General features: G+C 47.0%; 1 protein-coding gene across 1 annotated transcript in view; it reads left to right on the plus strand.

Moving 5' to 3' along the window:
• Positions 1–17,500, plus strand: part of LOC110170680 (arf-GAP with GTPase, ANK repeat and PH domain-containing protein 1-like) — a 96,212-nt gene that overhangs the window by 38,095 nt on the left and 40,617 nt on the right. Inside the window, exons 2-6 of the mRNA XM_055163892.1 lie at positions 4,127–4,185; positions 4,378–4,465; positions 9,250–9,335; positions 10,097–10,238; positions 11,436–11,570. Of these exons, the coding sequence (XP_055019867.1) occupies positions 4,127–4,185; positions 4,378–4,465; positions 9,250–9,335; positions 10,097–10,238; positions 11,436–11,570 (510 nt within the window). The remainder of the gene's footprint in view (positions 1–4,126; positions 4,186–4,377; positions 4,466–9,249; positions 9,336–10,096; positions 10,239–11,435; positions 11,571–17,500) is intronic.

The raw sequence follows: 17,500 nt of genomic DNA on the forward strand, positions 1-17,500 counted from the left end.
ACACACACACACACACACACACACAGACACACACACAGACACACACACAGACACACACACAGACACAGACACACACACAGACACACACAGACACACACACACACACAGACACACACACACACACACACACAGACACACACACAGACACACACACAGACACACACAGACACACACACACAGACACACACACACACACACACACACAGACACACACACACACACACACACACAGACACACACACACACACACACACACAGACACACACACACACACACACAACACACACACAGACACACACACAGATACACACACACACAGACACACACACACACAGACACACACAGACACACACACACACACACAGACACAGACACACACACACACACACACACACACACACACAGACACACACACACACACACACACACAGACACAGACAGCGACATGTGTCTGGGTCAGAGGTCAAACACATAAATATAAATGTTTTAAACAGGACGAGTTTCTGTTCCATGTTCCTTTGATTGTTCTTGTTGTTGTGAAGGTTTTATTTGCCCAAAATAACAGAATTCACACATTTTATTTAGTTTCACTTTGCTCTCTGTGCTGAGTTGCTCCCCCTTCAGAGCGTCACACTAATGAACCTCCTCCACGTCACATCAGTTTGTCCAGTCGCTGTGTTCAGTTTTATGTCGTATTTTTGTGTTTTTATGTTGAATTGTGGTGTGGGAGGATGTGGGTGGAGCCTCGTACAGACTCTACAGTTAACAGTGAGGAGGGTTTGAACAGGCCCCAGGAGAGAAAAAAAAACCCTTCAGACAGGTTTTTGATGAAGAGGAACATCACATTTTGGGTGAATATAACAGTTAACAGTAAAAGGAACGTGTGACGGATCGTGTCAGTTTTTTGTGGATGACGAGTTTGTAGTTTTCTCGTGTCTCCTCTGATGTGGTGATGGGCTGTGGGGTTGGGGGGGGTTTGTGTGGGGTAAATGGGGCAGATATGGGGCATTATTCTGGGGTATTATACTGGGGGCTGGGCCTGTGTGTGTGTCTCAGATTTAGGTCACTCCTCCTCCATCACATTCCTTCATCTCTACAGATTCACTCCTGATTCAGTCCTGGTTCAGTCCTGGTTTAGACCTGCTTTAGTCCTGGTTTAGTCCTGGTTTAGTCCCGGTTTAGTCCTGGTTTAGTCCTGCTGGTTTAGTCCTGCTTTTAGACCTGGTTTAGTTCTTCTTCAGTCCCAGCTCAGAGTTTCCTCTTCTCGTTTGTCAAACGCTCCTAAAAGTTTATGCAAATATAAAACTGTCACACTCATGATGACATCACACTCAGCTCCTCTCTGATTGGCTCAAATACTCAAAAAACATGGAATAAAATCAGTCCTGGTTTAGTCCTGGATTAGTCTGGTTTAGTCTGGTTTAGATCTGATTTAGTCCTCCTTTAGTCCTGGTTTAGTGCCTTTAATAATAAATACAGTGAAAGCTCAGTTGTCCTGCCCCACTGCCCTATTTCCCCTGTCCCTCTGACACACACACACACACACACACACACACACACACACAGACACACACACACACACACACACACACACACACACACACACACACACACACACACACACACACACACACACACACACACACACACACACACACACACACACACACGCACAACTCTAACTGTACAACACATTTACACACACACACATTTAACATCACATGAAACTTCACATTTTAGTTTTTAGTTTTTAAAAATCCAAACTCTGATGAAAGTTTGTCGTCCACGACTGAGGGAGGGCATCTGGTGTAACGCTCAGGCATACGTTGTCATGTGTTATTGTCGTGTGTGTCGTGTGTGTGTCATGTGTGTGTCGTGTGTTATTGTCGCGTGTGCGTCCGATGTTTAAACCAGAGCGACTGGAATCGGCTCCGACTCTTTGAGACTTTGAAGAATTTGAGATTCGAGATTAAACCCAGAAAACAGGAAACAGCTGCAACAACTTCCTGTCTGCGACCAAACACAAGTGTCCACAGAAACACAAGAACGAGCGATGACGACGGAGGAGAGACGGAGGAGAGGAGAGAGGGAGGAACGAGAGTTTTCAAGCCAAATAGAAGAACTGTTATGGAGAGAAGAGGAGAGAGGAGAGGAGAGGAGAGGGAGAGAGGGAGGAGAGAGGAGAGAGAGAGGGAGGAGAGGAGGAGAAACTGGAGCATTTAAGTCAAACAGAAGACGAGAGAGGGAGGAGAGAAGAGGAGTGGAAAACTGAGAGAGGAGGGGGGAGGGTAGAGACGGAGAGAGGATTCGAGATAAGAAAAAGAACCAAGAAGGAGAGAGGGAGGAGGAGAAAGTCTGGAGAGAACAGAGAAGAAAAGAGGGAGGGGGGGAGGAGAAAGGGGAAAAGAGAGGGATGAGAGTGTTTCAGTGAAACAGAGGAGCAGTGTTACAGACGAGAGGAAATGGAAGAGAGACGGACGGAGAGATGAGAGGGGGAGGAGAGGAGGAGGGTTTGAGCCAAACAGAGGACTAGTGTCAGACGGAAGAGAAGAGAGGAGGAGGAGGAGGAGAAGGAGAAGGAAGAAGAAGGAGAAGGAGAGAAGAGAGGAGGAGGAGAAGGAGGAGGAGAGAGGAGGAGGAGAGGAGGAGAGGAGGATTTCTGGCTCAGATTCTTCACGTTCTTTCTGCTCGTGTCACTGTGACGTCACAACTCAGTGCACCTGTCAATCTGACACCTGTCAATCTGACACCTGTCTATAAGTAACACCTGTGTTTGTGTTTAACTATCACCTGTCACAGCACGACACAGACCCCTCACCTGTCACACCTGTCACACCTGCCACACCTGTCACACCTGCCACACCTGTCCACACCTGTCCACACCTGCACACCTGCCACACCTGTCACACCTGCCACACCTGTCACACCTGTCCACACCTGTCACACCTGCACACCTGTCACACCTGCACACCTGCACACCTGCACACCTGTCACACCTGTCACACCTGCCACACCTGTCACACCTGCCACACCTGCCACACCTGTCACACCTGCCACACCTGTCACACCTGAAGAACACTCTCCTCTGGTCCAGATGTTGTGACACTTGTTTTGTGACACTGACATCAATACACCTGTGACCTCTGACCCCAGTATGACATCATCACAGTCTGCACCTGTGTGGGAGGGGCCTCAGGTGTGTGGGAGGAGCCTCAGCTGTGTGGGAGGAGCCTGAGTCTCACCTGACAGACTTCATACCTGAGACTCTGATGTAATACACACATTCTGAACATTCTCCTCTGGAACGTGTGATTAAAACTGAACTAGGACTAAACCAGGACTAGACCAGGTCTAAACCAGGACTAATCCAGGACTAAACCAGGTCTGAACCAGTTCTTGAGTGCAGGATGTTGTCTTTTTGTGTTGAAGTGTTTGACTCCTGTGAATGTTTCATAAAGTCGAGATGTTCTAATGTTCCTCATCATCAACCTGAAGATGTTCTAGAGTCATGCATGTTTGAGTCATCTAGTGATCTCTCCTGGGCCCTGTTCAAACCCTCCTTACGGTTTGCTGCAGTATGAGTCTGTACGAGGCTCCGCCCACACGCTCCCACACCACAATCCTCCATAAACACACAACAACACGACACAAAACTGAACACGACGACACGACAAACCTGATGTGACGCGCAGGAGGTTCAGTAGGACGCTCTGAAGGGGGAGCGGGTCAGCACAGAGAGGCTGAGTGTGTGAGATGGTGCTCTGAAGGGGGAGCGGGTCAGCACAGAGAGGCTGAGTGTGTGTGTGTGGTGCTCTGAAGGGGGAGCGGGTCAGCACAGAGAGGCTGAGTGTGTGAGATGGTGCTCTGAAGGGGGAGCGGGTCAGCACAGAGAGGCTGAGTGTGTGAGATGGTGCTCTGAAGGGGGGGCAGGTCAGCACAGAGAGGCTGAGTGTGTGGGACGGTGCTCTGAAGGGGGAGCGGGTTTGATTGTTTTGAGCAAATAAAACATTTTCAAAACAAAAATGAACAGCTCGTCTGAGTCGTCTCTCTTCATGTTGTGTTTGTGTTTGAGACGCGTTCATGGACAGTGGGATATTTGACCGTCGTTGTTGTGTTTGTGTTTCAGATGCGTTCGTGAACAGTCAGGAGTGGACGCTGAGCAGATCTGTGCCCGAACTCAAAGTGGTGAGTCCAACTTCAAACTTCACTTTTCACTTTTATTTTAAATCTTTAAAAAAAAACAAAAAAACTCATCTGTCTCCATAAAAACACAGAGGAAACTTCAGCTCCTCACACTCACAAACCTCACGTGTAAAGACTGTAAATGACTCACCAGAGGGATTGTGGGTAATGTAGTTTGTTGTTGTGTGTCCTCAGGGGATTGTGGGTAATCTGGCGAGTGGGAAGTCTGCGCTGGTCCACAGATATCTGACCGGAACATACGTCCAAGAGGAGTCTCCAGAAGGTAAGACCTGGACTACACCTGGACTTGACCTGGACTTGACCTGGACTAGACCTGGACTAGACCTGGACTAGACCTGGACTAGACCTGGACTAGACCTGGACTGATCTAGGGACTAAAACAAAACTGAAAAAGACTGAAACATGTTCTAAACTGGGACTAAAACTGGACAAAACCAGATCTAGGCCAAGGACTAGACCAGGAACTGAACCAGGACTGAACCCAGACTAAAAGTGGACTAAACCGGGTCTGGAGCGGGTCTGGGTCTGGGTCTGGAGCGGGTCTGACCCACTTCTTCATTAGTCTCATGTTTTATTCAGATCCTGAGCTCCACAAATCTGCTGTTTGTAAAATTCATGAAGAAAAAGAAAGTCCCTCTACAAACCTCTTTCAGACCTTCTGTAAACCTGGTTTAGACCTGGTTTAGTCCTGGTTTAGACCTGGTTTAGCCCCTTGTTTAGCCCCTTGTTTAGACTCGTTTTAGGCCAAGTTTAGTCCAGATTTAGACACATTTCACTCCTATTTAGACCTCGACTAGTCCAGGGACTAGACCAGGACTAGACCAGGACTAGACCAGGACTAGACCAGGACTAGACCGGGACTGCAGTGAACCCCAGTGGACCTTGTTCGAGCAGAAGTCCTGGACTCATTCCTGACCCAGATCCAAGCCCAGATCCGGTCCCAGAATAGTCCGTCTCCGGGTTTTGTGTGGTTTCTGTGGACCACATGTATTTATACTCCCGCCGTGGGAACCGCCGCCACAGGGACCGGGACCAGGACCAGGACTGAAACAGGACTAAAGAGGGACTAAAGAAGGACTAAAAAGGGACTTAATACAGGGACCAAACCAGGACCAAGAGTGAAACAGGAGTAAACAGCCCGCGCCACACCACAGGGACACGGACCAGGACTAAAGAGGAACTAAAGCAGGACTAAGGAGGGACTAAAGATGGACTTATGACTCAGACTGGGACTGGACTGGAAGAGGACTGAAACAGGACTAAGACAGGACTATAAAGGGACTTAATACAGGGACAGGGACCAGACCAGGACCAGGACTGGACCAGAACTGAACTTAAACTCCCTCTGTGGGAACCTGCTCCAGAACACAGGGACACAGACAGGGACTGGGTCTGAAACAGGACTAAAGATGGACTCATGACAGCGACAGGGACCAGGACCAGAGCAGGACTCAAACAGGGACTAAACCAGGACTAAACCGGGACTAAATCTGTGTGTTTGGTGCATGTTCTGATTTATTAAACTGTTTAAAAGGTTTAAATCTTGTTTCTATGAATCTAAAGCCTTTTACTGTGTGTATGTGTATCTCTGTGTTTGTGTGTATCTGTGTGTGTTTGTGTGTATCTGTGTGTGTTTGTGTGTATCTGTGTGTGTTTGTGTGTATCTGTGTGTGTTGTGTGTTTGTGTGTATCTGTGTGTGTTGTGTGTATCTGTGTGTGTTTGTGTGTATCTGTGTGTGTTTGTGTGTATCTGTGTGTGTTTGTGTGTATCTGTGTGTGTTTGTGTGTATCTGTGTGTGTTTGTGTGTATCTGTGTGTTGTGTGTTTCTAACTGCTGCTTGTACTTCTGCTTGTGCTTCTGTGTGGTTTTGCTGATCTAAAGCTGACAGTGACGCAGGTAACCAGCTTTTACTAAATCTACCACTGAAACATCACTGAAACATCACCAACACATCACTCAAACATCACTCAAACATCACTCAAACATCACTCAAACATCACTCAAACATCACTGAAACATCACTCAAACATCACTCAAACATCACTCAAACATCACTGAAACATCACTCAAACATCACTGAAACATCACCAACACATCACTCAAAACATCACCAACACATCACTCAAACATCACTCAAACATCACTCACATCAAACATCACCAACACATCACCGAAACATCACTCAAACATCACTGAAACATCACTCAAACATCATGAAACATCACTGAAACATCAACTGAAACATCACACACATCAAACATCACTGAAACATCACTCAACATCACTCAAACATCACTGAAACATCACAACATCACCAAACATCACTGAAACATCACCAACACATCACCAACACATCACTCAAACATCACTCAAACATCACTGAAACATCACCAACACATCACTCAAACATCACCAACACATCACTCAAACATCACTCAAACATCACTGAACAACACATCACTCAAACATCACTCAAACATCACTGAAACATCACTCAACATCACTCAAACATCACTGAAACATCACCAACACATCACCGAAACATCACCAACACATCACTCACTCAAAACATCACTGAAACATCACCAACATCATCACCAACACATCACTCAAACATCACTGAAACATCACTCACTGAAACATCACTCAAACATCACTCAACATCACTCAAAACATCACACATCACTCAAACATCACTCAACATCACTCAACACATCACTCAAACATCACTCAAACATCACCAACACATCACCGAAACATCACCAACATCACTCACATCAAACATCACTGAACATCACTGAAACATCACCAACACATCACTCAACATCACTCAACCAAACATCACTCAAACATCACTCACATCAAAACATCACTCACTGAAACATCACTGAAACATCACTCAACATCATCACTGAAACATCAAACAACATCACTCAAACATCACTCAAACATCACTCAAACACATCACTCAAACATCACTCAAACATCACCAAACACATCACTCAAACATCACTCAAACATCACTCAAACATCACTGAAACATCACCAACAACACTCACTCAAACATCACTCAAACATCACTCAACATCAAACATCACAACATCAAATCATCAAACTGAAACATCACTCAAACATCACTCAAACATCACTGAAACATCACTCACATCAAACATCACTGAAACATCACCAACATCACTCAAACATCACTCAAACATCACTGAAACATCACCAACACATCACTGAAACATCACTCAAACATCACTCAAACATCACTCAAACATCACTAAAACATCACTGAAACATCACTGAAAACATCACTCAAACATCACTGAAACACATCACTCAAACATCACTCAAACATCACTCAACAACATCACTGAAACATCACTGAAACATCACTCAAACATCACTCAAACATCACTGAAACATCACCAACACATCACTCAAACATCACTCAAACATCACTGAAACATCACCAACACATCACTCAAACATCACTCAAACATCACTGAAACATCACTGAAACATCACTCAAACATCACTCAAACATCACTCAAACCCCCCCCCCCCCCCCCCCCTCGTTTCACCTGATTCACCCCCAGAGCTGAGAACTTTAAGGACTCAATCACACTCCACCATAAAGAATCGACTGTTTCACTTTTGAAACTGATACTGATATTGATATTGATACTGATACTAAAGATTTAAATATCGACCGATTAAACCAGAGTGAAAACTGAGACTTCTCCCTCTGTCTGTTTATACAGTTCACCTTTGTCCATGTTTATTTATTGATTTATTTATTGATTTATTTTGCACATATGTAACGTAACAATTTAAAAAACTCTGGAGCTGGAAGAGGCAAAACCCCAAAAGGTGCAATATTAAAGCCTCCACCTCATGAACACATCAAAACTGAACATGATCTGTGCATAAAAAAACAAACATTTACACACTTTGGATTAAATTCATTTGATTCAAAACACAAGTGAATATTTATCAAATATTATCATGAAACATCAAACGTTTCCTCAAACTCTTGGACGTTTCTGATGCGTCACTGAACAGATGTGAAAACCTGAGACACTTTTGAAACATGAAAATTATAATTTAGACGAGTTTTGTGTCGATGAATTTCTGTTTTGGTTTAAAAATAAAAAGTGAAATGTTTGTGGATCTTAGTTAATTGAAACAGAATTTTATAGATAAAAACACAAACGTGATAAATCTGAATTTCACAAATATTCAGAATGTTCAGTTTGATGAATAAACGAGCAGACGATGTGTCCAGCCCGGATATCAACTGAACCAATACCAGGGAAATGATACTGATCCGGCTCCTTTTCCTGGATCAGAGCGATATCCAGTATCAGTATCAGTATCAGTATCAGTATTGAAGCTCTGGTGATTCTCAGCTCTGGTCTCATTTGTTTTCATGTGTCTCCTGTTTCCTCCAGTTTGTTTAGAGAATCATTTCACCGAGAGTTTAAAGATCCAAGTGTCATTCCCGTCACTTTAGAGTTTCCCTTTAGAGTCTCATCTCAGAGTTTACGTCACAGTCACCTCACCCACGTCTCTGGACCTGAGTTTGACTTTTTTTAAACTTTAAAAACAGTTCACAGACGTCCAGAGCTCCTCCTCTGACCGTCTGTGTCAGAGCGTCCTCACAATTCACCTCCAGGAGTTTAGAAGAACTTCCCAGTCTCACAGACCAGAGCGGAGTTTGAGCATGCTAACGGCGCACTTCCTGACAGTAAAACTCTTCATAATCAGACACAGACAAAACACAGAGGATTTATTTTCACCTCAGGAGCTGCTCATACCACAGATCTGAGAGACACGTCAGGTCCAGAGACTTTTAGTTGTTTAGTTTGAGACGTTTAGTCGCGTCTCGCTCGTCGATCCCACAGCCGCACGTTTCCATCCCGACCTCCGACCTCCGACCTCTGACCTCTGACCTCTCCTCATATTTCACGGAGTTTGTGTGTGTTTCTGTTTTTTTGTTTGTTTGGTGAGTGTAAAAGTGTTTTGTGTTTGGTTTGAAGGCGGTCGGTTTAAGAAGGAGATCGTGGTGGACGGTCAGAGTCACCTGCTGCTCATCAGGGACGAAGGAGGCCCCCCGGAGGCTCAGGTCGGTACTGCACCACACACACACACGCACACACCTTAAACACGCTCAGTTTTCTCTTTTTTCTGTCGTATTTCAGAACAGACCTTTAGTTTCTGCATCAGATGTTTTAAACTCTCATGTTCATCTTTCATGATCTAAACAAACGACTGGATTCATCTTAATCTTCTCCAGATTCACTCCGCTCCAGTTTGTGTCTGTGGACTCTGTGTTTTTGTCCAGATTATTTCAGAGACAGTTTCAGTCTGTTCCTGTTTTCCTCTTTTCTTCTTTTCCTTCGTGTCGTGATGAACCTGAGTCTGTGTGAAGAGACTTTCTGTTTCTGTACAATCTGATGCATTATTCAGTCAGAGGCGCTCGCTTCACCCCGGCTCTGCACGCAAACTATATATATGTATGTGTCTGTGTGTGTGTGTGTGTGTGTGTGTGTGTGTCTGTGTGTGTGTGTGTGTGTGTGTGTGTGTGTGTGTGTGTCTGTGTGTGTCTGTCTGTGTGTGTGTGTGTGTCAGTGTGTGTCTGTGTGTGTTGTGTAGTTTTCTTCAGGATCCAGGCTGTGGTTTTCTCTCTGTTGTGAGTCTGTTTGTCAGTACATTTGTGTATATTTAATAACAGTGTATTTGTATATTTATATATTTGTGTGTTGTGTTTCTCAGTTTGTCCTGCAGGTGGCGCCGTGCAGTTTTACATCAGTACATTTGTGTATATTTAATAACAGTGTGTTTGTATATTTGTATATTTATATATTTGTGTGTTGTGTTTCTCAGTTCGCTCTGTGGGTGGACGCCGTGGTGTTCGTCTTCTCTCTGGAGGATGAGATCAGTTTTCAGACGGTGTTTCATTATTTCACTCGTTTGGCCAATTTCAGAAACACAAACGAGCTCCCGCTGGTGCTTGTCGGGACGCAAGGTCAGCGACAAATACACTTTATATTTATATTTATATTTATATTTGAACCTGCAGCTCAAACGAGAGAGTCATGTGACGCTCAGTCTGTGTCCTGAACCAAAACACCAAATAAGAACAGAAATAAAGAGACGTCCTGTTCAGTGTTTTTGTGTTTAAGAGTAAATCAGTTATAAAAGTGAACAGTAAAACTTCTATTTGATATTTCACTTGTATCTTGACATTTATGTATTTAAACTATAAAACTCAGAGTTAAATTAGAGCCGTGTTTTCTCTCTGTGTCTATGTGAGCAGCTGAGTCCCTCTGCTGGCGGCTCTGTGTCATTACACTTGTGTAAATGAGCTGCAGTTCTCCTGTTGGACACCAGATGGCGCCATTGCCCTGTTTTTAACTGAACCACATCAATTTCATGTGATTAGATTTTTTCCAGATTTATTTTGTTCTTGTTGAGCAAAAGTAATTTATATTTTTTTTTCTAAGTTATAAATGTTTAAAAACACAATTCAAAGTTTGAAGAATTTACATTTATTTATTTGCCTAAACACTAAACATGAACATTATAACAGAAAATATGATCCAAATGTGATGAGAAAAGATAAAAATAAATCCAATCTAATTCATTTTATTTCTATAACACATTTCACAAGCAACAGTACAAACACACAAATAGATCAAATTAAGAATAATAATATAATAATGATCAAATAAACTCTCACATTTAATCACACTCGTCCTAAAACAATAAAACCAGCTCAATAAAAAAAGAACAAAACCACAGAACAACAATAAATAAAGCCAATAAAATATATTAAAATAAATCAAATAAATAAAAGACACAGAGGAGCACGTGACTCTTTTATTTAGGTAATAATATTAACAAGTTTTATTTTCTTATTTTCGTCTAAATCAGATTTTTATTTTAAAATATTTTTAGTTTTTTCTTCAGATGTGATAAACTGGATTTTGTGTTTTTCTTCCAAAACATTTAAACAAATAATTGTCACTAAATATGACAGATTCTCCAGACCACAGACACGAGTTTAAGACTCAGTTTAGTTTCAGCTCAGTCTGTGTCGAAACTGAATAATATTTTATATTTATGATATTTATATTTTTCTCTTTGTCAGATGTGACCAGTTCAGTGAATATAATAATATTTTATATTTATGATATTTATATTTATATTTTTCTCTGGTCAGATGCGATCAGTTCGGTGAATCCTCGTGTGATCGACGACGGTCGAGCTCGTAAACTCTCCACTGAACTGAAACGATGCACCTACTACGAGACCTGCGCCACCTACGGGCTCAACGTGGAACGAGTCTTTCAGGACGGTGAGTCTTTCAGCACCAGGACGAGACTCAGACCTGGGAGAGATCTGGGTTATTAGGCCTTTTTTATTCCTGATTTATTCCTGGTTTAGTCCTGGTTTAGTCCTGGTTTAGATCTGGTTTAGTCCTGGTTTAGATCTGGTTTAGTCCTGGTCTTAGTTCTGGTTTAGTCCTGGTCTTAGTTCTGGTTTAGTCCTGGTCTTAGTTCTGGTTTAGTCCTGGTCTTAGTTCTGGTTTAGTCCTGGTCTTAGTTCTGGTTTAGTCCTGGTCTTAGTTCTGGTTTAGTCCTGGTCTTAGTTCTGGTTTAGTCCGTCTTTGGTCCTGGGGAGGGTGATTTTGCTCTGATGGTTTTAATGAGAAACGCTGGTTTAATCTCGGCCTCAGTCCTGATTTAGTCTCACTCTTGGTCCTGTCCCGGTCCTGGTCTCAGCCCTGGTCTCAGCTCTGGTCCTGGTCTTGGTCCTGGTCTCGGTGTCAGTCCCAGTCCTGGGGGAAGGTGACTCTGAGGTGTTAATGTGCGTCTGTAATGGTCTGATTATCCCCAATGTCTCTCATTAACACATTTAACACTGCACCGGTTTAACGAGGATCTCAACCCGACTAAAGACGGACTTACAGGGACTTCAGGGCTTTTACAGGTCTACAGCAGGACCGCACTGCACCAAACCACCACCAGGACTAAACCAGGACTAAACCAGGACTGAACCAGGACTGAACCAGGACCAGGACTGAACTAGGACTAAACCAGAACCAGGACTAAACCAGGACTAATCCAGGACTGAACCAGGACCAGGACTGAACTAGGACTAAACCAGAACTAAACCAGGACTAAACCAGGACTAAACCAGATCTAAACCAGGACCAGGAGTTTTCATTTTATTCATAAAAACTCAACAAAATAAATCAAACTATAATTTTTGAGGAAGAAATGAACAAATATTTTTAAGAAAGAAAGAAAAATGATGATTAGACACAGGAGGGACCTGACACACACAGGGAGGGACCTGACACACACACGGGGAGGGACCTGACACACACAGGAGGGACCTGACACACACACAGGGAGGGACCTGACACACACAGGAGGGACCTGACACACACACAGGGAGGGACCTGACACACAGAGAGGAGGGACCTGACACACATGGGAGGGACCTGACACACACATGGGAGGGACCTGACACACACGGGAGGGACCTGACACACACAGGGAGGGGACCTGACACACACACAGGAGGGACCTGACACACACACAGGGAGGGACCTGACACACACACAGGGAGGGACCTGACACACACACAGGGAGGGACCTGACACACACACAGGGAGGGACCTGACACACACAGGGAGGGACCTGACACACACGGGAGGGACCTGACACACACGGAGGGACCTGACACACACACACGGGAGGGACCTGACACACACACAGGAGGACCTGACACACACGGAGGGACCTGACACACACGGGAGGGACCTGACACACACGGGAGGACCTGACACACCGGGAGGGGACCTGACACACACGGGAGGGACCTGACACACACGGGAGGGACCTGACACACACGGAGGGACCTGACACACACGGGGAGGGACCTGACACACACGGGGAGGGACCTGACACACACGGGAGGGACCTGACACACACGGGAGGGACCTGACACACACGGAGGGACCTGACACACACGGGGAGGGACCTGACACACACAGGAGGGACCTGACACACGGGGAGGGACCTGACACACACGGGGAGGGACCTGACACACCGGGGAGGGACCTGACAACACGGGGAGGGACCTGACACAACGGGGAGGACCTGACACACGGGGAGGACCTGACACACACAGGAGGGACCTGACACACGGGGAGGGACCTGACACACACGGGGAGGGACCTGACACACGGGGAGGGACCTGACACACACAGGAGGGACCTGACACACGGGGAGGGACCTGACACACAGAGGAGGGACCTGACACACACAGGAGGGCATCTGCATGAGACCGAGACCATGTTTATTATTTTCATTTATTTTGGTGCAAATATTTCAATGTTTTTATAAATCTGTTTCTGTTTGATCAAACATCGAGTGACACATCGAGACAAAACAAACACACAAACCTGCTCTCGAGGCCAGAGTGTGTGTGTGTGTGTGTGTGTGTGTGTGTGTGTGTGTGTGTGTGTGTGTGTGTGTGTGTGTGTGTGTGTGTGTGTTGTCCTCCAGGGGGCAGTGCAGCTTCACTCTGTGTGTTTTTTGTTCTTGTCGTTTCTTGATTCACACTTTAAATATTTTTTTGTTTCTTTATGTTTTAAACGTGAACGAACTGAAGACGAGTTTGTCTCTGTCACATGTGAACCAACACAGACCCAGACAAGACCACGAAGTCCTGGTCCAGTCCTGGTTCAGTCCTGGTCCAGTCCTGGTCCAGTCCTGGTTCAGTCCTGGTTTAGTCCTGGTTTAGTCCTGGTTCAGTCCTGGTTTAGTCCGTCTTTAGTCCACTTTTAGTCTCATGTTCAGCCAATTGTCATTTTTGGTCCCAATTTAGTCCCATTTTTAGTCCTGATTTTAAAACAATTTTAAAACGATTTTAGTCCCAGTTTTAGTCCATGTTTTAAACCTGCTTAAATCCTGTTTAGTCCCTGTTTTAGTCCCTCTTTGGTCCAGTTTTAGACCCAGTTTAGTCCTAGTTTTAGTCCTTGATTTAAACCTATTTTAATTTTTGTTTTAGACCCTGTTTCAGGTCAGTGTTAGTCCCAGTGTTGGTCCTTGTTTGAGTCCCGTTTCAGTCCTGGTCCTGGTCCTGGTCTTGGTCCTGGTCTTGGTCTTGGTCCTGGTCCTGGTCTGGTCCTGGTCCTGGTCTTGGTCCTGGTCCTGGTCCTGGTCCTGGTCTTGGTCCTGGTCCTGGTCCTGGTCTTGGTCTTGGTCTTGGTTCTGGTCCTGGTCCTGGTCCTGGTCCTGGTCCTGGTCTTGGTCCTGGTCTTGGTCCTGGTCTTGGTCCTGGTCCTGGTCCTGGTCCTGGTCCTGGTCCTGGTCCTGGTCCTGGTCCTGGTCTGGTCCTGGTCTTGGTCTGGTCCTTGGTCCTGGTCTTGGTCTTGGTCTTGGTCTGGTCCTGGTCCTGGTCTTGGTCTTGGTCTTGGTCCTGGTCCTGGTCTTGGTCCTGGTCCTGGTCTTGGTCTTGGTCTTGGTCTTGGTCCTGGTCCTGGTCTTGGTCCTGGTCTTGGTCTTGGTCCTGGTCTTGGTCTTGGTCCTGGTCTTGGTCTTGGTCTTGGTCTTGGTCTTGGTCCTGGTCTTGGTCTTGGTCCTGGTCTGGTCTGGTCCTGGTCTTGGTCTTGGTCCTGGTCTTGGTCTGGTCTTGGTCTTGGTCTGGTCCTGGTCTGGTCTGGTCCTGGTCTGGTCCTGGTCCTGGTCTGGTCTGGTCCTGGTCCTGGTCCTGGTCCTGGTCTTGGTCCTGGTCCTTGGTCTGGTCTGGTCTGGTCTTGGTCCTGGTCCTGGTCCTGGTCCTGGTCTTGGTCTGGTCCTGGTCTGGTCTTGGTCTGGTCTGGTCCTGGTCTTGGTCCTGGTCTTGGTCCTGGTCCTGGTCCTGGTCTTGGTCTTGGTCCTGGTCTTGGTCTTGGTCTTGGTCTTGGTCTGGTCTTGGTCTTGGTCCTGGTCTTGGTCCTGGTCTTGGTCTGGTCCTGGTCCTGGTCCTGGTCTTAGTCCTGGTCCTGGTCCTGGTCCTGGTCCTGGTCCTGGTCTTGGTCTTGGTCCTGGTCTTGGTCTTGGTCTTGGTCCTGGTCCTGGTCTGGTCTTAGTCCTGGTCCTGGTCCTGGTCCTGGTCCTGGTCTTGGTCTTGGTCTTGGTCTTGGTCTTGGTCCTGGTCTTGGTCCTGGTCCTGGTCTTAGTCCTGGTCCTGGTCCTGGTCTTGGTCCTGGTCCTGGTCCTGGTCTTGGTCCTGGTCCTGGTCCTGGTCTTGGTCTTGGTCTTGGTCTTGGTCCTGGTCTTGGTCTTGGTCCTGGTCCTGGTCTTGGTCCTGGTCTTGGTCTTGGTCCTGGTCCTGGTCCTGGTCCTGGTCCTGGTCCTGGTCTGGTCCTGGTCCTGGTCTTGGTCCTGGTCCTGGTCTTAGGTCCTGGTCCTGGTCTGGTCCTGGTCTGGTCTGGTCCTGGTCTGGTCTTGGTCTGGTCTGGTCTTGGTCTGGTCTTGGTCTGTCTGGTCCTGGTCTGGTCTGGTCTTGGTCTTGGTCTTGGTCTTGGTCTTGGTCTTGGTCTTGGTCCTGGTCTTTGGTCTTCTGGTCTTGGTCCTGGTCCTGGTTCTGGTCTTGGTCCTGGTCTTAGTCCTGGTCTTGGTCCTGGTCTTGGTCTGGTCTTGGTCTTGGTCTTGGTCCTGGTCTTGGTCTTGGTCTTGGTCTTGGTCTGGTCTTGGTCTTGGTCTTGGTCTTGGTCCTGGTCCTTGGTCTGGTCTTGGTCTTGGTCCTTGGTCCTGGTCCTTGGTCTTGGTCCTTGGTCTTGGTCTTGGTCCTGGTCTGGTCTTGGTCTTGGTCTTGGTCTTGGTCCTGGTCCTGGTCCTTGGTCTTGGTCCTGGTCTGGTCTGGTCCTGGTCCTGGTCTGGTGGTCCTGGTCCTGGTCCTTGGTCCTGGTCCTGGTCTTGTCTTGGTCCTGGTCCTGGTCCTGGTCCTGGTCCTGGTCCTGGTCCTGGTCCTGGTCCTGGTCTTGGTCCTTGGTCCTGGTCCTGGTCTTGGTCCTGGTCCTGGTCCTGGTCTTAGTCCTGGTCCTGGTCCTGGTCTTGTCTGGTCCCTGGTCTTGGTCCTGGTCCTGGTCCTTGGTCTTGGTCCTGGTCCTGGTCCTGGTCCTGGTCCTGGTCTGTTTCTCATCTGGTCCTGGTCCTGGTCTGGTCCTGGTCCTGGTCTTGGTCTTGGTCTTGGTCTTGGTCTTGGTCTTGGTCTGGTCTGGTCCTGGTGGTCTTGGTCTTGGTCCTGGTCCTGGTCTTGGTCTTGGTCTTGGTCTGGTCCTGGTCCTGGTCTGGTCCTGGTCCTGGTCTGGTCCTGGTCCTGGTCCTGGTCCTGGTCTTGGTCTTGGTCCTGGTCCTGGTCCTGGTCTGGTCCTGGTCTGGTCTTGGTCTTGGTCCTGGTCTGGTCTTGGTCCTGGTCTTGGTCTTGGTCTTGGTCCTGGTCTTGGTCCTGGTCCTGGTCCTGGTCTTGGTCCTGGTCTTGGTCTGGTCTGGTCTTGGTCCTGGTCTTGGTCTTGGTCCTGGTCCTGGTCCTGGTCTTGGTCCTGGTCCTGGTCTTGGTCCTGGTCCTGGTCCTGGTCTTAGTCCTGGTCCTGGTCTTGGTCCTGGTCTTGGTCTTGGTCTTGGTCCTGGTCCTTGGTCTTGGTCCTGGTCCTGGTCTTGGTCTGGTCTTGGTCCTGGTCTTGGTCTTGGTCTTGGTCTTGGTCCTGGTCTTGGTCTTGGTCCTGGTCCTGGTCTTGGTCTTGGTCTTGGTCTTGGTCTTGGTCTTGGTCCTGGTCTGGTCCTGGTCCTGGTCTTGGTCCTGGTCCTGGTCCTGGTCCTGGTCTTGGTCCTGGTCTGGTCTGGTCCTGGTCTTGGTCTTGGTCTTGGTCCTGGTCCTGGTCCTGGTCCTGGTCTTGGTCTGGTCCTGGTCTGGTCTTGGTTCTGGTCTTGGTCCTGGTCCTGGTCTTGGTCTTGGTCCTGGTCCTGGTCCTGGTCTGGTTCTGGTCATAATGAGGTGATTATCATTCCTCTCGTTAGCCTGTAGCCGTTAGCTCGTAGCCGTTAGCTCGGACAGTAATTAGTCGTTTAATTTGACCTCAATTAAACTCAGGGGACTCTCCCGACGCCGCGCTCTGATTGGCCCACGCATTAACGCCGCGCTCTGATTGGTCCACGGACGCTCGCCCAGGCTCCCACTTTTTAATCATTTCTTAATATTTTAATTTATGGACGAGACGAGAAGACGAAA

Source organism: Boleophthalmus pectinirostris, unplaced genomic scaffold (assembly GCF_026225935.1).
Source record: "Boleophthalmus pectinirostris isolate CB_2022bp ecotype Guang Dong unplaced genomic scaffold, ASM2622593v1 HiC_scaffold_11, whole genome shotgun sequence".
NCBI lineage: Eukaryota > Metazoa > Chordata > Actinopteri > Gobiiformes > Gobiidae > Boleophthalmus > Boleophthalmus pectinirostris.